This window comes from Ambystoma mexicanum, chromosome 14, assembly GCF_040938575.1.
Source record: "Ambystoma mexicanum isolate Mex_15411 chromosome 14, UKY_AmexF1_1, whole genome shotgun sequence".
NCBI classification, from domain to species: Eukaryota; Metazoa; Chordata; class Amphibia; order Caudata; family Ambystomatidae; genus Ambystoma; species Ambystoma mexicanum.
The window spans coordinates 216,505,180-216,529,278 of record NC_090940.1 but is presented as its reverse complement, the minus strand read 5'-3'; the positions used below and the strand labels follow the sequence as shown (position 1 = coordinate 216,529,278).

The window sequence follows — 24,099 nt, the reverse complement described above, 5'->3', positions numbered from 1 at the left end:
TACAGACCCCAGTGCAAGGGGTGGCTGAAGGCAGTGCAGGAGGGGGTGGCAGGGTGAGCAGGTACCTGGGCCCGGAGGACAGAGGGTGGCCAGGTGCACGGTGCCAAGAGAGAAACCGATAAGCAGAGGGGGGGGGGGGGTGAAGGCAGAAGCAAAGAGGAAGGTCTTGAGGTGCTTCCAGAACCGGAGATGGTTTTCCTCAAGTTTCAGAGTGGTAAGGAAGCTGTTCAAAAAAGAGGAACCAGCCGAAGACCGAGATCTACCCCCCAGCACGTTTTTTAAAAGCGACTGACCCGAGCCCGCTGGATCCTGGAAAACCAAGGGACCCCCGAGGCAGACCCATAGACGCTGAGGCAAGAAGCGGACAATCTAGGAGGGAAGACACCACCTCCAGAGACTGAGGAGCAATGAGGCCGAAGAACGAGGAGAGGGAGGAAACCCAGGGGGGGGGATAAGAGACTGGGGATCAATATACCTAAAGAATCACTGCTGATACTGTTTGTAATTATCGTTCTGCCTTGATTGAAAATAAACAAAGTTAAAAAAAAAAAAAAGCGACTGACCCTGAGGGAGTTGGAAGTAGAGGAGCAAAGGGCTTGAAAGGGGAGGTATTTTTGAAGGGAGAGATGAAGGTATTTTGGACCCAGGCTCCAGAAAGCCTTGTGGACAATGCAGAGGGTTTTGAATGTAATCCTTGCATCCACTGTGAGCCAATTAAGGGATTTCAGAGCTGGAGAAATACGATCCCAGGGCTTGAGGCCAAGGACAAGTCTTGCAGTCCTGTTCTGGATTAGTTGTAAAGGGCAAAGAGTAGAAGCAGGTAGATTTATAAAGAGGCTGTTACAATAGTCCAACCTGGAGAGAACCAGAGCTTGGGAGACCGAGCTTCTGGGGGAAGGAGAGGAAAGTCATCCGAGATGTGGGTGGAGAAGGAAAGTGTGGAGTCAAAGATGACCCTGAGGTTCTTAGCTTCGCAGGTAGGGGTAGGAGGAGGGCCAAGGCAGGGTGGCCAGGTAGTGAGGGGAAAGGATGTTGAAGGTGTGCCGGTGAGGAGGATCTCAGTTTTCTTGGCATTTAGACAAAGATCATTGGCGGCACACCAATCTCAAATGGCAGTAAGGCAATCAGAGATGAGAGAAGGAGAAGGAGAGGAGGTGGCCGAGGGTAGCCTGAAAATGAGTTGTCAGCGTAGCACTGGAAATTTTAGCAGAAAATGGCAATGCAGTGGGCGAGAGTTGCCAGGTATTGGTTGAAAAGCCAGGGCGAGAGGTTAAACCCCTGGGGAACACCACAAGTTGAGAGGGAGATAGATGATAGGAAGGACCCAAGTTGGACCACGGAGGGTTGGTCAGAGAGGAATGAGGTCAGCCAGGCCAGAGCCTGATCGGTGATACCTAGGTTATCACAGAGACGGTTGAGCAGGTTGATATAGTTGACTGTGTCGAAGGCAGAAGAGAGATCGAGTAGGATATGGCCAGAGGGAATGTTGGAGTCAAGGTTGGAGAGCAGATCTTCACGGATGTTCAGGAGAGCAGTTTCCGTACTTCTGGCAGATCTGAAGCCAGACTCGTGGTCATGGAGAGAACCAACAGAATCGGAGTGAAGGTTAAGCTGAGAGATGGCCAGTTTTTCCCAGAGTTTACTAAGAAAGGGAGTAATGGAAATTGGGCGATAATTAGCTGGGCAAGAAAGTTCGGCTGTGGGTTCCTTGAGAAGAGTATGCACAAGAGAGTGCTTCAGAGGTGAGGGGGAAGGATCCTGAGGCAAAGGAGAAGTTGCAAAAATCAGCAATTGCCGGAGTGAGGGTATCCATGTGGTCCTTGATGGTTTTAGAGGAACCGGGATGAACCTGTTTTGATGAGTCTTTCATAGATCGGACTTGTCTAGCAACCTCCTTAGGGGGAAAGAGGAAAGGATGAGAAAGAGGCTGAGGCGAGGGGTGGTTAAAGGAGGGTCAGCAAGCACAGGCCGGGAGGGTATAGAAGGAACAGGGGAGAAGAGGATGGACAGGATGTCCTGGGTTTTTGAGATAAAGTGAGAGGCAAGAGCATTGCAGAGAGCCTGGGAGGAAAGAGGAGGGGTAAAGACTGCAGCAGGGTTGGCCAGCTCCTTGCAGATTTTAAAGAGTTTGGCTGAGTTGTTAGATGCCGCCGAGACACAGGCTTAAATGTGGACTCTCTTCTTGGTGCATACAGAGAGTCAGTATTGCCTTTGGAGATGGCGACAGGCCAGTTTGTCAGAGGATGAACAAGAAGCCCTCCATTTCCTCTCAGCCGCCCTACACTTGCTTTTATGTGTAGCTAGGTTGGAGTCATGCCAGGAATTACACTTGGCTTTGGACTTCTAGCGGATCCCGAATGACAGGGGCAAGGGCATCAAGAGTGTCAGAAATAGAAGAGTAGAGAAGGGACTCGGCTGTGTCAGGGTGTGAGTCAGCCAGAGGAGGGGGGGGGTGAAGGCGGCAGCGAAATCCTCAACTGACACACTCTTCATGGGCTGGATGTCCGATAAGGTAGGTGGCAATGTTGGGGTAGGCTTGGCATGGGGGGAAGAGAGGGAGAGATGAGAGGAGGCAGTGGTCACTCCAGGAGAGAGGGGTGGTCAGGGGTATAGAGAGGGGGAGGCCCGATGAGATCAAGACATCAAGTGTGTGTCCTGCAGTGTGAGTTGGGCCAGAAGGGAGGATAGAGAGGTAAACCCAGAGTTTGCAAATGAGCACAGATGAGGAACAGGGAGAATCGAGGTGGATGTTGAGGTCACCAAGGAGGAGGAGTTGAGTGTTTGAGGCAAGGAGGGAGGGGGAGAGATCAGCCCACTCGACAGAAAAAAGGTGATTTGACAAGGAGGCCAGTAGAGAGTGGCAACAGTAAGAGAGTGGCTAGGGGAGAGAGAGAGGAAGGGAGAGAGAGAGAGCGCCTGCAGACAAGGCTTTTGAAAAAAGAGGAGTAAATCTGAGTGGGAATGATAGTGGCAGGAATCCACTCAGGAAAGATCAGGGCTACACCCCCTCCGGGCCAGGTGGATCTGGGTGCAGAGAGGATCTTGTAGCCATCAGGGAGGAGTGTGTCAAAGCTTGTGGCAGACCTGGCCGTGAACCTGGTCTCCGTAAGGCCGAGGACATCAAGGTCCAGTTCTTCAGGGAGGTGGCAGATGTCAGAGGAGTGTTCGACAGGAGAGCAAGAGTTGAGAGTGGCAATATAAAGAAGGTCGCCAGCCTTAAAGACCTTCCAGGGAGGGGTACAAATCAAAGGTACTCCCTGCGGAGGTGTGGAGGTAGCCTGAGGTGGGGCAGAGAAGGGGGGAATTGTGGGCAATGGATGAGAGGAGGGGACATCTGGAGATGAAATGATGATGAGGCGAGGGAGCCGCCTATCGAAGTGGAGGAGATTGGCCTGGGGGCCTTGGGCCATGACAGTGCCATTTAGGTAGACATTAAGGATGACTCTGGAGGAGTTGAAGGAATCCATGAGGACTTCCCAGCGGGTGCCACCATTAATGGAGGAGGAGGAGACAGGACAGAGCACAGAGATCATATGCAGGGTCCATAGATCTGGATAAGGAACGACAAAGAGGATGTCGGTCTGTATGGAAGAGGCGCTGGAATAGGTATCAGCGATAGGGAGACCTGGGTTGGAGGCCAAGATATCCTTTTAAAACTTCTTCTTTCCAGACTTGGTGAGAAGGGAAGGATGGTTGATAGAGAAACAGTTGGAATAGATGAGAGAAACCGTAAGCGCCATGGGTGAGAAGAAAGAGGGGGCAGAGGGAGGAGTATGCAAGATCAGCAATATGGAACAGTCACTGGGCTAGCAGTTTACAATCAATGGCCAAAGTTAAATACAGAACACACCCAAGTTTGACTTTCAAGTTAAATGCAGAACACACCCAAGTTTGACTTTCAAGTGAAATGTAAGGCACTGTAGTTATGATTACGAAGTGGAAATCAGATGTTAAAGGTGAGTACAGAAACAACTTCATTTGAGTACATAACAGGGAGAGCTGATAGTACAAGCAGAGAAGTGAGTACATGAGCCAAGAAGGCAAAACAGGGCAATCAGAGGGAGGGTACTAAACCATGGAGAATCGGGTAAGAGAGTCATGGTAGTCCAGTAATCCAGGAATAGCAGCCTCGAGGAGGGTTGGGCTGTGGCACAAGTCTCATGTAGCGGCCTGTCAGCAGACCGGGAAGCAGACAGGGGCCTTAGGAGTGGGCCTCTGGTGAGGTGGGCCGGCCAAAGCCTGCCGGTGCCCAGTTGGCCAGGAAGAGACAATCACCAGCCAATGGCAGTGCAGGACAAAGGGATGCTGCTCACTCCAGCTGCCTCAGGCAATGCAAGCACCAGAGCGTGCATCTGCATGCTGCTCTGCCTGGAGAAGGTTACAGAAATTATAAGGATGCATCGCTGCCTATGTTGGGTAATTTCTCAGATCATGCTATGCTGGTTTGTTTCATGTTAAAAAGTTAAATAAAAAGAAAAAAGCTGAAGGCTTCTGGATTGTGTGTTGGAGGTACCCGGGGCTCTCCTGCGTCGAGATTCAAGGCGGGGAGATGCATTTGCCGCCGTGGTACTGATCTTGGCTCCTACAATAAGGAAAAGCCAGTGAAGTCAGCCCAGCCGGTGAGGTGGGGAGACTGATACCAACCCAAGCTTGCAAGCGGGAACATTGTATGAAGGAAATTGAAGAGAATGGTGCAAGAAGCGTATGTGGCAAGTGGCATGAATGTAATGAATGCACTAAATGAGTGACTGAACTTTGAAGCGAAGACAGATACCGTAAACGGAGTGGCCCAACACTACGAGAGAGCTCATTCAAAAGTCTCTGTTGGGTATCTAACCCCAAAGGGGAAAAAGATAAAAAGGAATTGTAAAATCGGAGTGGTTCTGCGACAGGTCAAGCCAAACCCTGTACACATTTGAAAGTCTTCATTTGATTAAAATTGGTACAAGCCCTGCTGAGGGAGACTAATTCTGTTACCACGGGATCTGAGCCCGGCCGAGGGGGGGTCCCGGGTGAGACTCACCTGAGAAGAATATCTTATGAACACTGTGAAATAAAGGGATCTGAGCCCAAAAGAGGGGGATCCAAAGAAAACGAACATTTCATTAAAAAAGATCTGAGCCCGACTGAGGGAGGTACGGGGTGAATAGTGAATCACTTAAGTGAATTTTTGCGAAATTCCAAAAAGGAAAATGATGATATTTTTTGTTTGGTTGCATCAGGCCCTCTGAATGAAGATCTGATCAATAAAGGGTATCTGGTATATGTCGAAGGTCCTCCAGGTGAGTATATACTGAAAAAAACAAGATTGGACCAATAGAACAAAAATGACAGGATTTCAGCTAAATTGTCAAAATATATAGTATTTATTTCGTATTTATTCCATATATTAAATACAAGTTAAACATGCTTAAAAAGGCTCAACAAAAAACTTTTCCCATCATTAGTAACTCATTCATAACTCATACACCATATTCATACAAAGCAAATATTCCATACATGGGTGTGTTAATGTCCCCGTAACATAGTCCAAACTGGAAATACAAATTTGAAACTCTTGTGCTTTTCAGATGTAGCCCTCTGTTTTTCTTGCAGGGGTTATATGTCCATCTGTCGACACGTTTTTCGGTTGTAGTCCACTGAGGGTGGGAAACACCTTGCCCAATTAGTATAATCAACCTTCCTCAGTACGGAGTACAGAAGTCCTCTTGATAGCATGGGATGAGCCTCAAAATCTATAAAATAATTTAAAGTATACTCATTACAAACTGTTTCAATATCTGTCATCTTTTATCATTTCAACAACATTTAATGTCTAGGAAAAGCAACCTTTCTAAGTGTTGCTCATATCAAACTCACCTCCACTGACATTCAGGGGACGGTGGTTTGATAAAGGGATGTATCCCTAGTATATATCCTGTATCGTGATGTAATAGAAAACTGTGTACACCCCTACAAGATAAAAACAAAAACAAACACAAAGGCCTGGTTTTAGAACCAGTAAATGGTCAACTCTCTTGTTGTCCAACTGGGTCACATGTATAGAGCTTCATACCCAGATACTCAATTGTCGTGTTATCTGCCAGAAATAGGTCTGGCGTTGTGAAAAACCATCTCAGCCTTCGCAAGTGTGAAGAACAGTAAAGGATTGGTGGCGGCGCCATTATCATGCGTTTTGTTCTAACCTGTGGAACACTTTAGTCGTGTGCCCACCTACATAGAGAGAGATAAAGAAGAAACAAACACAAGGACCTTTGTGACAATTTCTATCCCATTACTTTGATTGTATGAATTCAGTTATAGCACATGTTGATATGGATCTCTTGTTCATATGGTTAGAAAAGATAAAAGACCAGTCATGTGTAGTGTCTAAAATGTCCCATTCTGTGTAGATGTACAAGGGAAAACAACGATGTCTGAAATTCCCTATCATTTTGTGTTAGACCCTATGTACACGCGCTCCGGGTTGCGTGACTAACCCCACTATCAAAAGCCATATCCTCATGCGCTCTACACGAGGATAGCGAATAGTTTAAATACTGCGCTTACCTCTTATTCTTTGTAGAAACCTTGTATTAATCCGAAAAAGCTTCCGCTCGCGTCTCTCGGTGTCTCACTGTCAATGTCCATGCGTGTCACAATGGATACTGGCGCCGACATAGAAAGCTGACTATCTGTTTTATATTCGTACACGTTACTGTAGATACACTCGCGGACACAAAAAAGAGGCGAATCAGATGTCTCGAATTATATAGAAGAAATGTATTGCAAGAATTGTATTTCAACCCTGGTATTTCAACCGTGGAGCAAATCGTACGTTACAGGCATGAGGTTCTTTACAAAATTAGCAAAATGTACATGGATAGGACAAAGGAGACATGGCTAATGTGTGTACGCAGTCTTTGGGGATTGTGGAATATGTAGTGCATTCAAAAAAAGATGCATCAACAGCAGACCCTACCAAAAAATGTTGTGGGGGCGTAAATACCCCTGGGGTGGTACAGTAGAAGGCTTCAATTCTGCTGTGCATACTTAGATTACCTGCTTGGCTGCTCACGAGATGGCATGAGTTGGTATACCTCCATGTAACAGATCCTTCATGTCATATTCAGGGCATTACACTCCACGGAAACATTCAGTCTGTGACATACTGTATCCAAGCGATAGATCCAACGCTGTTCCAATTTACGTAATGCACTGGCCATAGCCCCGCCTTGATTTTTCGATTTGCTGGTCTGTAGCACAAACCATTTAAGGTCTGTTTCCTTATGGTTTCATTTGGTAAAATGATCTACCAGTGGTTTATCAATCACTTGATTTCATATACAGGAACAAAGTTCCCCTATTCTTGTCCTGATCTCTCTTGTAGTTTTCCCTACATATAATAAGGTGCAGGGGCACGAAATTATTTAAATTGCATTTTTAGTCCGGCAATTTGTGTGATTTTTGAGTAGCCATGTTATGTCCCCATATTTAAATACATGCTTAGTTTCTGTGAGGGGGCACACAGCACAATTTCCGCATTTATAATGTCCAGTAATCGGTGGCAATCCCCATTGATTGAGGATTGTCTGTTCCTTGGGTCTATCCCTATAGGTGTGGACCAGTCTTTGGCGTAAGTTGCTATTATGTTTAAAAGCAAACATTGGCTTTTTAGATAAGGTGCCTGGATTTTTAACAAGGCTCCAATTCCAATTAATGATTTTTTAAATATCATTACTGACAGGGTTATATGTGGTCACACAGACCAATCTGTCGTTTGGTTGTTTTTCCTTGTTGATCAGGGTAATTTCTCTGTCGGTATTAGCTGCTCTTTTGAGGTTGTTATTTATCATTCGCTTTGGGTAACCCCGCGATTCCAACCGCTCTTTCAAATGTGTGGCCTGTTTATTGTCCCGGGAGGATAGCTCAGCGGCAACATGCTTGACTTTGAAGCAAGATGACATGAAGCAACACAGGTTCGATCCCCGGGTCCGCGCTTAGAAACCTCCTGGGTGTTTAAGCGTGTTATAAATATGCAACTAAGACAAAAAAAACAATTACGCATCTAAAAAACAAACAATTCATGCAACAGCGCCTCGATGCCCACGGGCTGTGAGCGCTTTAAAAATGCAGTTTCACTGGATCCGTAAAAATTGTCTGTACGGTAGGTTCTGTTTTAAACCATCCGGATGAAAACTAGAGTAATGCAATAATGTATTTTTGTCCGTTGTCTTCCTGAATAATGAGGTTTCCAACGTTTGTCCTATTTTTCTGATTATCAGTTCAAGGAAGCTAATCTGATCTTCGCTCCATTCAATCGTGAACTTGATGTTTACATCGCAAGTATTCAACCACTTGTGAAATTCAAGAAGGGATGAAATGGTGCCTTTCCAGACGACGAACACGTCGTCAATATAACATCGCCATATCTGTAGTTAGTTTGCGAATCCTAGTTTGCAATGGAAGGTGTTAGGTTGGTTGCTAGATATATATCGAGCCTCAAAGTTGGCCATATATAAATTGGCTACAAGGGGGGCAAAGGTTTCCCTCATACTCGCACCCTTCTGTTGCTTGAACAGTTGGTTTTTAAAAAGAAAAAAGTTTTCCCTCATGGCAATTCTGGAACATTCTAGTATAAACCCTGTCGGGAGTTTGTGGGTTCTAATGCGTGTATCCAGATAATCACCAAGCACATTGAGGCATTCCATTTGGGGTATTGACATGTAAAGTGACTCAACATCCATTGTTACTAGTAAGTCACCTTCTGCAATATTAAATCCCTGTAGTATTTTGATCATATCTGCCGTATCTTTTACATAGGATGGCATGGCAAGTACAAAAGGTTTGAAGAAAAAATCACTATAGATAGACAGGGGTTCCAGCAAAGAGTCTATAGCAGACACAATGGGTCTGCCTGGGGGATTGTCCCTGTTTTTGTGTACTTTATGCAGTGTATAAAATGCTGCTTTCTTTGGATGTTGTTTCTTAAGGAACCGTGCTTCGTCCGTGCATATCCATTCCTCACATAAAGCATGGTCCGTCAGGCTCTTGATCTCATCTTGGAGTCTTTCTGTGGGATCCCAGTCGAGTTTTTTTATGAGTTAGTGTCACTCAAAAGTCTTAGACATTCTGTCTCGTACTTAATGTTGTCTATTAGAACAATACCCCCGCCCCCATTTGTATGCAGGTTTGATTGTCAACACCTCCATTTCACTTAAGTTTTTCAGACACATTATCTCTTCCCTACTTAAGTTGTCTTGGTGGTAGTTTTTCTTTTTTTTATAGTATCTAGTAGTAGTAGTAAAGACACTTTCATACAGACGGTCCGGATGCTAATGATTGTACTGTATCCTCGTGCTAAAGAAGCCAGAGACTGTGCTACGCTCAAGTGAACCGCTTTGTCCAGTGCTAAAACGTAGGGGAAAGGAGGCCAGCGGCCTGAACATCCTGACATATCATTTTCTAACACTTCCTTCATTTTTTGTAACATTGTCTCCCCCCCCCCCACACTATTTGTGTTTAGTGGTAAGGATTGGCTGTAGTTTTGTTTTAGTATAAACCCTTTTATTTTGACAAGACACCACTAGGACTGCGTTATTATTTGATGGTCGTAGCTTACTCCCATCTGTAGATGTAGGATTAGGTAGGTGTTTATCATACCTTTGTTGAAGTACAAAAAAAACACCCTTGAACTGTGGTCACTTGTGTCTGTCTTACTGTTGATACCATGCCTTCCTTACACTGGCCTCTCTGTCCTCTCACTGCTATTCAAAATGGGGAACATATTTTGAGAAATCACTCTTATAAAATTGTGAAATGACTGGTAACCATATTCAAGTGTTCTTTGACATCAGAAAAGTTCAATATTCGAGGCCACAATAAGTGTTGCCTCATCACCCACTAATTAACTTTCACAATCATTGATCGATACAACAGTTGTCAACACGATTCTTAACTCCACTTGAGACACAAGTGCATGATAATGTGTGGCTGATGATATGATAGAAAATGCTGTTACAGATTACATGCCATTTCAAGTTCCTGCTCCAATAATAACAATGTATTCATTTTATTTTGCATATAGGATATTAAATGTGTTTCGACATTGGGTGGAACACCATTTTTATGACTTCGAGAGAGACACAGAGTTACTTGATAGATTGGAAACATTTATTTCTACGGTTAAAGGTAAGATTTGAACTTCAATATACCAAAGTTTGCATTGAATGTGCACCTTCAGCTCGCTCAGACTGCCTTAATGCATGGCTACATTAGCCAATGATACCATCAAGATGTTTGGCTGCACTCTGCATGCCGAGTTATAATTTTGTGTGCCTCTTTTGTGAAAGTCCATGTTGTCCACAAAGTCAGCAGTGCTTAAAAAATGACATTGATTAAAGAACTAAAGGGTCATGTAATGATTATAGGTAAGCAATGAATACATTGTAAAGATTATTCCTAAATTGTTTTTTTCTCCATTTGTCACCCCCACTTCCCAACTTTCCATCCCCATGCCCCTCCTTCGACCATCCTTTAAACCCTAATCCCAACATCGCCCCCAACCAGGAGATATTTGCTTAACTTTCCGGTGTTAGGCAAAGTTTGAATGCAGTACCCTTGGGGAACATTACAAGCTACTATGACTACAGGTACAGGCACCCAACCTTTGGTATAAGCTTGTACTACACAGTTTTGGTAGTGTTGAGCAAGCCAGGCTTATCTCAAGAGGGGAAATGTGAGCAGTAGTGGAGTTGCACAAATATTCATAGTTACTGTTATTCAAATAAACTCTTACACTCAAGGTTTCTTGCATATACAATTATTAATTTATCAGTTACAAAGCCTTCTTCAGAAGGGAGCAATATACTAGTAACACAAATATCTTCAATGCTGTACACTCAGAGTTTCTGAATCAGACAAGACCCTTTTGGGTTGGCCCACAGACACAACCTACACCCACAGGTGACTTCAGTAACAAGGGTGCTGGGGACATTGATTTCTTACTGTTGGCATTCAGAACACTCTTAATAAAGTAAGTAAAAGGCAAAGGTGATTAGACCACAGGAAGTAACAAAAAATATTCATACGCAGGGCAAATACTTTCTAATAGCAATAGAAGAGTCATTCAATTCAATAGGCTAAGCCAAAGTCAATAGGCAAACGTCTTTGTATAGGATGCTGCACTTTATGTAAGTAAATGGAAAAGTCTTTGCACAAGTTCTTAGGAGTCTTTGGTAAAAAGATGAATCAAACGTAGGGCCACAAGCTGATTAGACTTGTGAGTTGCAGAAGTTACAAGCACTTCCACAGTAGGAGGTAAGTTCTCATAGAGGTATTTTACAGTACCTTAGATTGAAGAAAAAGATGCAGCTGAATACGTCTGTTCCTGTGCAGCTCTGCAGATCTCACTGTTCCTGGTCCTCAGTCGTGGGGACAAGAGGGATGACGGCAGGGGACTCCTGCAATGTACTGGGTCTGTCAAAACTGGCAAACTTCACTCTCAGTGGCTGTTTCGCGTTTCAGCTCCTTGCAGTACAGCAACTAGCACCAAGCGCGGTTCCTGGCTGTCGAGGTGGACTTTCCTCGCTTCTGGGGTCCCACACTCTGCTGAGGGGGCTCAGGTGTGGTCAGTCCTACTTCGTGGGAGTCCGGAGGATCTTCCAAAAGCTTTAGGCCAGCTTAAAAGCAACACACACAATCTGGTGTCCCTCTCCCTGGCTATACAGTTCCTGCAGCAACTGAGGAAATTCAACCAGCTCTGAGATGAGTGTCCAGGTGGCTTACTTTGGAGTTGATTGGTCCCACCAACTCAAAGGGAGAAGTTGTCCTTGCAGGGGCTTCTCTGTCGATGCGAACTTGGCGATTCGGACCTGCAGCAGGGCTTCATCGGGCAAACCAACAGTCCAGGAGTTGCAGCAGCCATCCTCTTCAAGCTCTTCTTCGGTTCCTTTGTCCAGTGGTCGACTCTGCCTTCCAAGCCAAAGGACTCGCCTTTTATTACGTTCTCTCCCATTCATTCCAACCTAGCCGTCACTCACCCAGCAGGCTAGCTGTACTTGCCGGACAGTCAGCCAGCCAATCACCGCAGAGTGCATTTGGGTCTCCTGAGACTAAGCACAACGAGTTTCGGGCACCTCCCTCACTTCCTGACTACCCCAGGCACTCGGGCGCCAGAGGCGTGTTTCACTCCTGAAGCCCGCCAAAGGCAAATGAACAAAGAGACCAAACCTGGTCTGGCGCATAGAAACTCTCTAGAAGAACCTTCCAACAAAGACCTGGCGGAAAAAAAAGACCACCGGGCACCATTTTAACAAGGATGGCTGGACGCCATTTTGAAAAAGATGGCTCCCGCGGTTAACGTTACCGGTCAGTGAACGTTCACAGTAAATGCAAACCTTGGTAGTTCAAAACGAAACCACTGCCACCAGCCAGTCGAAAGAGTAACATACAAGATGTTACATGAGTATTTAGACACAGGGGATACTAAGTAACCCCTCCAGCACTCTATAGATAGGAAGTGTTAGGAAAGATTTCTTAATTGTGGGTAATTTTCCTTCCATGTGGCAACCCCTAAACTTTTTGCTGTTGTTTTCACCATGATCTAGACTTTGCCAGAGAAGTGCAGCCTTCTGCCCCACTCCTCTGGGCTTTTGCTCCATTCTTAAGGGGAAACTGACATGCCCTTAAGACAGTCAGTACCGGGAAACGCTGTTTTCCGTAGTTTCTTTATCATGTTGCGGCTTTCGTGCAACATGACACAAGAGGGCACTGTAAGCTAAGTTACTGCTCTCTTGGGTCTCTAGCCTTCTACAGGCCCTAGATACTCTTTGTGGATTGTAACTGATCGGTGCAAGTGAATCACAGACGGGAATGGTGGCAGCGATCGTTTCTTGTGTTTTGAGCTCCTTTTGGCGTTTTAAGCGCATTTCTCGCGCTTAGCCCAAAATGGTGGCCTGGCTCCCAAAATGGCCAGACCACGAGGCTCCTTTGTCCTGTCTGCTGACCGTCTTGCCCCCTTCACCTTCCACAGGTGGAGCCGACCCGGGGCCTTCCTTATTTGGGCATGTACTTTCCCGCGAAACACAGATGCTTTCACAGGCTTCTACAGGCCTTGTGTGTGCCTCCAGGATGTGGGGTGGGATGTCTGGTCCCAATACACATCCTGGGTGCCAGAGAGTCTAGTGTGGTATGAATGCCTGGAACCACCGTGGTCCGTGATAGGTCCACGTATCGTGTGAGTGTTTGATGAGCGGATCTCCCATTGGGTCCCCTCCATTTCGGCACAAAGGGAACCGTGGATAAGAGGGGCTGGAAACGCCACTACCATGTCGATCTCCTGAGTTCTCACGAACAAAGGAATATAGGAGCCAAGTATCCTGCAACCACGAGGCTGAACCGAGGAATCGCTGGTGATCCGCTGAAGGACTGCTCCTCTGCACTGCTGTCGCTTTGTGAAACCCTTTCTACCTCTGATCGAACCAGAAGGCCTGTACTGGTACTTCCACCCTTGGAATAGCGGGGACAGCTATTCTCGGCATCTTCACCATCTCCTGCACGTAAGCCTTCAGAAGTGCCTCTGGGCCATCCAGCAGACTGACCAGCCTACCCAGGAGTCTTGCTCTGTAACCGCCGCCAGGTTGTGTTGTATTTCGAGTCCTTGTCACTCTCACACGATTCGTACACTTGGCATTCCCAGGTCTGAAGTGAGTAGTGTACATTTGGCTGAGATACACACGACCGCTCGATAGCCCTGCTGTGGGAACAAACTGTGCGGGTTCACTTTGTTTGGGACATCTTTAACTCAACTCTGCTGCTGCAGAATCTACACGACGACGAGACGTCCCCTGCTCCCCTGAACCTGCCAGCACTGAAACTGTCGCAGAGAACCCTGGGTCTGCTTGCATCAGGGTCCGGTGAGTAGCATAGCTAGGAACTGGTCGCCCTCCTGCAGGAGCCCATAGCTTTTCCCCGCTGTGTCAAACAGCACGCCTTTCCGTACTCGCGCTCTGCTTCTGCCCACAGTGGAGGCTGCGCTTGAGTCGCGGAACTCTGTTCTTCTTCATTTGTGCACCAAACTGAACTGCCTGATTCCCTCGAAGAGACTCCCCTTTTTGCCCGTTGGCACCAGCGTATGCAGGTACTTTTGAGCACAAGGCTCCAGTCTTCGTAGGGCTTGGACTTCCTTTTAGTTAGGTGCCTCTGAAGGCGGACTGGGTCTAATCATTATTTCGCACTGCATGTTTTCCTCCCCTTCTAGGGGGACTACATATTTCGTGCATCTAACGCTTTAGACTCGTTTGTATTTGTATATATATTGTATTGGTTTGGTATGTGTTGGTTTACTAGAGTTTTATTGTGATTTCTCGCTACGGTCATTGTTGCAAAGGCCTTGGAATAAATGTGTATATATTTTCAATATAACACCTGTTTGGAGTAGTTTGTAAGTGTCCTTGCTTTGTGTGCTCATTGCAGGCTTTCAGTCACCCTCACCCCTCTTGAGACCTAGTCTTGACCGCCGCGATCGCTACCCTGATTGGTCTGGCTTGTCCAGAGGTTACCTTGTTCCAAGTATTTAGGTTGCCCTTCTGAACTTCTGCGCCGCCAGGACTGAGTTCAGAAATCCGTCTTAACACTGACTACCCCAGGCACTCGGGCGCCAGAGGCGGGTTTCACTCCTGAAGCCCGCCAAAGGCAAATGAACAAAGAGACCAAACCTGGTTTGGCGCAGAGAAACTCTCTAGAAGAACCTTCCAACAAAGACCTGGCAGAAAAAAAAGACCACCGGGCACCATTTTAACAAGGATGGCTGGACGCCATTTTGAAAAAGTTGGCTCCCGCGGTTAACGTTACCGGTCAGTGAACATTCGCAGTAAATGCAAACCTTGGTAGTTCAAAACGAAACCACTGCCACCAGCCAGTCAATTAAGGAAAGGGTAACATACAAGATGTTACATGAGCATTTAGACACAAGGGATACTAAGTAACCCCTCCAGCACTCTATAGATAGGGTGTGCTGGGTCTAGCAAGTACAATGCGAAGTAACGGCAATTTCACTTTACTGCTCTGGGAAACAGTAGTTATCCCAGAGAAGGCATTTGAACCTTGGGAAATCTGAAAGACTTCCCTGTGCCACTGCACTAAAGGTGCTGTGTGACACATGGTAAATGATGATGCTTATGGAGTTTGTCAGACTCCATAACCAAACAAAAACGCACAGAGTATAAAAATCACACCAAAATACATGAGAGAGTGGGGGAAAAAAGGGTCTCACTCACTCCAGGTAAAAAAATCAAGTCCTCAAAATCTAGCAAAGTTGCTGGGAGTCTCTAAGGTGGAGGGAATTAACACATTTTTTGAGAATTCTCCCTAACATCCGGTGATCAAATTACAGCCTGCAGTAGAACCCGTGCCAGGGATAAGTTATTAAAAACAAAAACAAGATTCATTGAAAGTTACAAATCTGTTTTGATTATGGTAAAAATTATTTGTGCAAATGTCAACACCGCGACTGATAATGAAGTATAGGAACCTGCTATAATACGACACTTGAGATTTTTTTAAAGCACTTGCCATGAAAATCGGTCAAAATACAAATGCCATGTTGAAGTTGGGTACGGACATTGAGTGAATAAGTGTTTCAGGGATTCTTCTACATCTTTCTCCCTACAAAACCTACAGGCTTACTGATTCTTATAGTGCTTTAGGAAATTCCCTGAATCTCCATGGTGGGCAGGACATTCAATCGTAATCGCTCCCTTCCATTGGGGAATTTTATTCAATAATGAGAGAGGTTATTAAGAGGTTTCTTTATCAAAGTAGTATGAGAATAAAGTTTGTATGATTTACACAACTCTGTCAGTATCCGTCCATCCTCAATAGCTTACCCTTCACAACTCATGCAGGGACGAGTTGAGGCTTTCCAGTGTTGGCATACAATCTGTATCTGCAATCATTGAATCTGCAATACAGCAACTCTGGTGGGGGTAACAGAATTTGAGCAAATAAAGACATTGTTTTCCTGGTAATTACAGCATTCAACGAAAGTAGAGCTAATTCAACCTGGATTATAGCTGTTAGGCCTGCCCTAGGCAAATTTAAGGTAAGTTTCCAAATGAATCCCTCATTCTCCAGCATGAGGTCTGGTATGGATTCACATGCTCATGAATATTCCCCGTCGTCAGGCTGGGAATCCTCGGTAAAGAAAAAATCAGTATCAGTTTTGTTTCTGATCTGTCTTTCTTAGTAGTAACCAATCACTGGTCTCTGGGTCATACTTCCCCCAGCCAATGACTGCCCTCTCCCTAAGCCCCTCCCCTGGCAGCCATCCTCAGATTTTTACCGCACGTTCAAGTGTTGGGAGTCCTCGTGCTATAGCTCTCGAGCTTTTACTGCGTTTTCGTGCTTTTTCAAAGAGATTTTCTCATTTTAAAAGCAGAGGAGAGTTCATCCCCCCCCCCCGCCCTTCATGCCCTCACGGCCCGTGGAGCTTTCATCCCCCTCGCCGGATCCCAGGGATGATACGACGACGGGGACGGATTACGACGGTGGTGACGACGGGACAGACCTTCCATCACCACTCCCTCGGGCTTCCCCGCCCGACGAAATTGGCTCCTTTCACGCCATGATCGCCAGGGCATCCAAGCTCTTCCAGCTCTGCCCCGAGGAACAGAAGGAAGGTTTCCTCTATCAATGGCGAGAGGCCAAGAGAAAGACGGTCCTCGCGGTACCATTACTCGACGATAAATGGGACGAGGGACTTGCGATCCTGAAGAACCCGTCCACGACGCCTGCCAAGAGGGACAGGTACGAGAAGAAGTACTGGGTCCCTGACGCCACCCCCTTGTGCCTCAGGGCTCAACCGATGCTCGATTCGGTCCTCTCAGCGGCGGCCAAGAAGAAGGCGGCGGGGCGACAGCCTCAACCTCTACTTCCCCACTTGACGGCGAGGGTAAGAAATTGGACGCCATGGGGCGACGGGTCCTCTCGTCGGCGGCGACGACAATTAAGGCGGCCAACGCCTTAGCGATTGTGCCCCGTTGCGACAGGGAGCTATGGTACAAGATAGCTCCCCTACTGGACTTCCTACCAGATGACAAGAGGGCAGAGGCCCTGGAGATTCTGCAGGAAGGTGAGGTGGCGTCGGACCACGCCATAACGGTGGCAACGGACATTGCCGACACCGGGTTTCGCCAGTTAGGCAACAGTGTTTGCCTTCGACGACGAGGCTGGCTCAAGGCGACAGACTTCCGTCAGGACGTGTAGACCAGGGTGTTGGACATGCCGTTCGATGGCAACAACCTGTTTGGGAAAACGGTGGATGAGTCGCTGCAGTGCATCAAGGCCGATGCAGAGACGGGCCGAGCCCTGGGAGTCGTTCAGCAGCGACGGCCCTTTCGGAGCGCCAGAGGCAGATAGAGGGCCTTCAAGGGATCAGGCGGTGGCTCCTCCACATACTGCCAGGCGGCCCGCTACTCGTCCCAGAAGGCCTACAGAGCCTACAGAGGTTGCGGCAAGCAAGGAGGATCTCGGTGTCGTCGCCAAGGAGGCCAAGGCGGCAAGGCCGCCTCCAAGCAAGATTTAGCGTCGGGCCCCCACCGAAGCACCCCGGTGGGAGGCTGGCTGGCGAAGTCAATCAGCGTGTGGGAGTCCATCTCCACCGACCGTTGGGTGCTGGATTCCCTGGCCCACGGGCACACTCTCGAATTCCAAAAGAAGTGTCCCTGCATTCCTCCCGTCGCCAGGAAGGAAAATCACGTCCCACAACTGCTGTTGGAGGTAAAGGCGATGCTCAAGAAGGGTGCCATCAAGCTCATCCCCAAGAGGCTCCGGGGCTCCGGAGTATACTCAAGATAGTTCCTCGTCAGAAAGAAGACAGGCGGTTGGCGCCCCATCCTGGACCTACGTCAGTTGAACAAATACATCAAGGCACAGAAGTTCAGGATGGTCACCCTCCAGCACGTGCTGGGACAGCTGGAGGAGGGCGACTTCCTATCATTGGATTTGGAGGATGCTTACTTCCCCATCCTAAAAGGACACCGAAAGTTCCTCAGATTCGTATTCCAAGGACGCCACTACCAATTCAGAGCTCTGCCATTCGGATTGAAGTCGGCACCCTGGGTGTTCACCAAGTGCTTAGCACCAGTGGCGGCGCGGCTGTGCCTGCAGGGGATCCACGTCTACCCCTACCTGGACGATTGGCTCATCCGTGCAAGGGCAAGAGAACTCGGTGTCGAGCACACGGCGAAGACCGTCCGCTTACTCACGGAGCTGGGATTCTCCATCAACTGCCCGAAATCCCATTTGGTTCTGTCGCAGGTGGCAAAGTTTCTGGGAGCGAAGCTCGATACAGTGGAGCGATTGGCGTCTCCGTCGGAGGAAAGGACGAAGGCCATCTTAGGCAAGGTTCAGCGCCTGCTAGCCACGGACGTGGCCAGGGTGAGATCCATCAAGTCCCTCCTCGGAATGATGTCCTCATGTATCTACCTAGTGCGCCTGTGCAGACTACGGATGCGTCCTCTACAGGAGTTCCTCGACACCCGCTGGATGCAAGCGGCGGGCAGCTTCGAAGACAAGATCCCACTCAACGAGGTTTTCTGTCGGGCGATCCAGTGGTGGGGCACCCGTGCGCACCTGACGGCAGGCACGGACTTTCAGACCCCGGCACATCAGGAGACAGTGACAACGGATGCCTCCCTGGAGGGATGGGGTGCGCACACCGGAGATCTCAATGCAAGAGGCCTTTGGCTCCCGGAGGAGAGGTCTCTCCACATCAACATCTTGGAGCTCCGGCCCCCACGGGGGGCCCGAGAGCCCCAAATGGCAAATGCTAAATGCTGCAGTGTTTCTACCTAAATCTGATTTCCCATTTGGGGCTCTCGGGCTCCCCACGGGGGGCCGAGAGCCCCAAATGGGAAATGCTAAATGCTGCAGTGTTTCTACCTAAATCTGATTTCCCATTTGGGGCTCTCAGGCTCCCCACGGGGGGCCGAGAGCCCGAAATGGGAAATGCTAAATGCTGCAGTGTTTCTGCCTAAATCTGCCTTCCCATTTGGGGCTCTCTGGCCCCCCGTGGGGAGCCCTAGAGCCCCAAATGGGAAAGCAGATTTAGGCAGAAACACAACCGCGTTGTGTTTCTGCCTGCCTTGGCTTTCACTTTGGGTCTCCGGTGCTCCCCTGGGGGAGCACCGGAGACCCAAAGTGATAGCCACAGCAGGCAGAAACACAACGCGGTTGTGTTTGAAAATGCTGCGGTTTTTCTTTCCGAGTTTCTCAGGCTCCTCCGAGCTGGAGGAGCCTGAGAAACTTGGAAAGAAAAACCGCAGCGTTTTCAAACACAACGTTGTATTTATGTTTGCGGTCGCTTCAAAAGCGACCGCAAACATAAATACAACGTTTTTAAAGCTGCGGTTTTATTTCTAAGTTTTCCGGTCTCCTCCAGCCCGGAAAACTTAGGGAAAAAAACGCAGCTAGTGCTTATTTAAAAAAATAAATAAATAGCACTTACCGAGATTCAGCTGCAGCTTTCCTGCTCTGGTCTCCGGTCCCCGTCTTCCGCGTACAGCACCAATGAAGGAAAAGCCACCCAGCGGTAGATTTTGTTTACTACAGCTGGCTGGCTTTTCCTTCATTAGTGCCGCAAAAGCAAAAGCCAGCACAGGCGGGCATCCATTTCACAAAATGGATGCGCCCATGTGCTTGCTTTTGCGAATTTTGAGCTTGAATAGCTCAAAATTTTACATAGGAAGTTTAAAAAAAAAAGTGCTAGTATTATTTTTTTAATTTTGCCTACTATTTTTAAAATACATTTTTTTACTGGACTATCCCTTTAAGTTCAACGTGGACTGAACAAAGAGTTTTCGGAAGACATCACAGCTGTTTGTGAACTTTGGACCTGTGAACCAAGGGAAGGCTTTCTTGAAGGCTTCCATTTCCAGATGGCTCTCTGGCTGATTCATGCACTGTCATTGGTTGGCTAACCGACCGTTGCCCGGCTGTCCGATCGCTGCTACTACGGCGTTCTTGTCTGGTGTGCCCCTGCTGGACATCTGCGGGGCTGCCACGTGGAGGTCGACGCACACCTTCACGAGATTCTACTGCTTCGACCGGGATTCCAGGGAGGAGTCCAGGGTCGGCCAAGCAGTGCTGCGCAACTTGTTCGCCTGAAGGTGGGCCTGGTGAGGAGGTAAGAGTTGCTTAATGTTGAGTTTAAATGAAATGCTTAATGTTGAGCCTTTGCCGCCTCCCGTGGTTGTGCATGTGTGTACTGCTATGTATTCTTATTTCTGATGTTTGTTAATCTGCTTAGAATCCCATGCTGTGCATAGGTCCGACATCCAGTGGTCACTGCGGAGTATTGCATTTTGTTTTTCGTAGTCGAAAAGGGGACGTTGACAAGGTGTGTCTGTAACACTATCCCTATAGTGACGTGCGTTGTACCCACAATCCCTCACGCGTCGAGGTCCCTCAGATTGTTTTTTTCCGCCCAGCTACTGGTCGCCTTTATGCGGAGCTCTTCGAGAGACATTGCCAAATAGTTTCTTCGACCTTTGGTCGTTTGTTATTAATATCAATAACGTAGATCCCTCCCTCGACGCAGAGCTGTTTCTCCGCCGAGCAAGATCTTCGACGGAAGGATGAGCGGAGGGGATCCTTCGGCGCTGCCGAACACGTGGCCTGGCCTCACCGGCCATACACAGTAGGGAGAGTGGGGTTGTGCGGTCTTTCTTTCTCTTTAAGAATGCCTTTCTCTTTTCCCCTCCCTCTCTTTCGAGGTCGTAGTCACACTTCTTGCCCTCAGCTACGGAGAGGACGCCATTTAGGTTTTGCCCGCTTTGCAAGGGTAAATATACCTGGAAGGATAAGCACAATCGGTGCAACCATTGCTTACCCCTCGATCACCAGGAGGACGGCTGTGCGGCCTGTAAATTACTAAAGCCCAAAACTCTAAAAGACCGCAGGGTCGAAAGGTGGGCGGCCTACGCCATGTCTAGGCCTGACTCCTCGCCCGCTGCCACCGCCGCCGAATGTGACGAGGACAGTGACTACACGGCCCCCGTAACGGAGGTTGTAGACCTCTCAAAGGAGCGTTCACGCTCCTCGTCGTCCGTCCCCGGCCCCGACAAGCCCGGCTCACGCCCAGTTTATGGGGATGAACACCCCGGCGACAAGGACGCACACGGAAAAACACCAAAGCACATACCCTCCGGCACGCATTCGTCGAAGACGAAGGCAGCCATAGCGCCAACGGGGGCGCCAGGCCCACCGGCGTCTTCCGCTGACCGTAAGGGTCGTCAGCCCTCCCCGCCTCCGCGACAGGGCATTCTAAAGGTAAGGGCGCTAACACCGAAACCTCCGGTGACGTGCATCGTAAGGGCGCTCACGTTGCCAGCAAGGACTCGACGAGCAAGGACTCGACGTTACATAGCGCGACGGCGACCGATCCCTCGGAAGAGAGAATGATCTCCGAAAGCCTCGCACGCATATCATCTAAGGACGGCCAGAGACATACGGTGAGTGAGATGCCGAAACCCGCGCACAAGACCAAAGATACGCCGAAAGCGCCGGAAAACAGATCAGGCCAGTTCCCACCGCCGACGGAGGCCCTAGCCAGCGAGAAGGCTTCTCATAAGGCGAAGGCTCACTTTCTTCGACGTTATGGGACAGAACCAGACAACTACAGGAGGAAGAAACTCCTTTTTCATTCCCAGACCGTCCTGGCTGACCTCAGTGGACCTTTGAAAGGTTCCAGACCTGTATGGATAAACTAGACAGGTTCATGTCCATCCCAGAAGACAGGGCACCCAAGAGACCAAGGGAGGCACCCCTGGAGAGTCCAAGGGCTAAATGCCAGAAGTTTTATAACCCCATACAGGACGACATATACTCTTACGACCTCACTGAGGAAGACACCCTCTTCCAGGAGGAAGATGAGTTCACCTATGTTGAAGACCAACAAGAAGAGGAAGGTTTTCACGAGGACACTAACTTAGGTGAGGAGGGATTCCAGGAGGACACAGGCGAGGGCGACCCAAATCCCTGGCAGTCACCAACTAGGTCTACAGACACAGGCAGTAGCAGTATAGTCATCAGGTCTACTGAAACTACACCAGTCAGGAACCCTTCGCCTGTTCATGATCAACCCACCTTCAATGCACTGCTGAAGAAGGCAGCAGCACATTTTGAACTTGAAACTGGGGAGGTCACCCCAGACACCGATTTTGTGGAGAGGATTATCAAAGAAAAACCCCCCACTAGCCAAACTATCCCCATCCTCGCCTCAATTAAGAGACGTATTACCCCTTCTCTGTCCACTCCTGCACTTGTGAGAGGGGTCAATCCGAGGATTGAGAAACTGTTTTCTCCCTCTCAATCAGACCCATTATATATTAAGGGTCACTAAATCCCGGACTCCCTGGTCGTGACCAACACCAGGAAAAGGGCCAGAGTCCCACTATCTACCAGCGAGGCACCCCCAGATAAAGAGGGGAAGAAGCTTTATGCCCTAGCCAAGAGAATCACCACCTCTGCAGCATTCTCTACCAGAATTGCCAATAATAACACACTATTGGCAAGCTACGCTGATGCTCAATGGGAAAAGCTTAAACAGGACATTGAAGAAGCTCCGGACATTGAAGAAGCTCCCGAACCCCTAAGAACTCGTTTGCTGGCTACAGTTAACGAGGGCTCTCTGGTCAACCAAAGCATTGTCAAGAATACCCTCGATGCAGCAGAAACGGCTGGCCGCACTTTGGTACAAGGAATTTTGCTGAAGCGTCACGTCTGGCTTCGCAATTCCGGGTTTAAGGCAGAAACACAAGCGTCCCTTATTAATAAGCCCATAGAGGAGTCCAACCTCTTTGAGAGAAATAGACCTGTTCGCAACTCTGGAGAACTCACAATGCCAAAGTTACGCCTCCAGGTACCCCCAGAACCAGTCCAAGGGGAACGGTCTGTCGATTCAGTGGTCAGGGAAATTTGTTTACGCTTTTCCCCCGACTCCCCTTCTCAACAAAGTTGTGCACAAGATGCACCAGGAGCAAGTTACCATGATACTAGTGGCCCCGATGTGGGCCCGGCAGCCATGGTTCGCTCACTTGATGGAGATGTCTCTATCTCTCCCAGTGAAACTTCCCTGCCCACACAACATGCTGTCACAGGACAAGGGCAGGGCACTGCATCCATGCCCTCAGACCATGAACTTAGCAGCCTGGCTCCTGAGATCATAGAATTTGGACATCTACAACTCCTGCAGAGATGTATGGACATCCTCAGGGAAGCCAGAAAACCTAATACTCGCCACTGCTATTCTAGCAAGTGGAGAAGATTTGTCATCTGGTGTAGAGGAAAGAGCATCAACCCGGTTGACTGCTCTCCCACACATATTGTTCTGTACTTGACCCATTTATTGGATTCAGGTCTAGTGTTCAATTCCATTAAAGTCCACCTGGCGGCACTTTCTGCATACACCACTTCCCAACGTAAAGAGAATACACCCTCCGATAGCTAACCCAGCTCCCGGATGGGACTTAAATGTGGTACTTACCAGACTCATGGGCTCTCCATTTGAACCCATGCACAAGGCAACTCTTAAGGACCTCACTCTTAAGACTGCTGTTCTAATAGCTATCACCTCCATTAGGAGAGTAAGTGAACTACAGGCTCTTTCTGTTCTAGACCCCTTCGTAACAATTCACAAAGATAAGGTGGTTCTACGCGCACACACCCAAGGTTTGCACCGTAATTCATCTCGAAATTCCATGTAAACCAGTCAATAGAACTACCTACGTTCTTTCAAAACCCTTCCAACTTGGGAGAAAAAAGTCTGCATACACTGGATGTACGCAGAGCTGTCATGTTCTACATGGAAAGAACCAGGCTACTGAGAAAGACTAATCAGTTCTTTGTCTCGGTGGCAGCAGGAAGAGAAGGAGATGCAGTCTCAAAGTCCACTAGATCTAGATGGATTGTTCAATGCATCACTCTCTGTTACACTCTTGCTAAGAGAGAACTACCCTTCAAGCCAAGAGCACATTCTACTCGAGGCACTGGGGCATCCAAAGCATTCATTGCAAATGTTCCCCTTGAGTCCATCTGCAAAGCGGCTACCTGGAGTTCTGT

The 24,099-nt window shown here is 48.1% G+C and overlaps 1 protein-coding gene across 1 annotated transcript in view; it reads left to right on the top strand.

Annotated features, from left to right (window-relative positions):
- Window positions 1-24,099, top strand: part of SOS2 (SOS Ras/Rho guanine nucleotide exchange factor 2) — a 1,344,468-nt gene that overhangs the window by 848,754 nt on the left and 471,615 nt on the right. Inside the window, exon 13 of the mRNA XM_069638977.1 lies at window positions 10,067-10,170. Within this exon, the coding sequence (XP_069495078.1) occupies window positions 10,067-10,170 (104 nt within the window). The remainder of the gene's footprint in view (window positions 1-10,066; window positions 10,171-24,099) is intronic.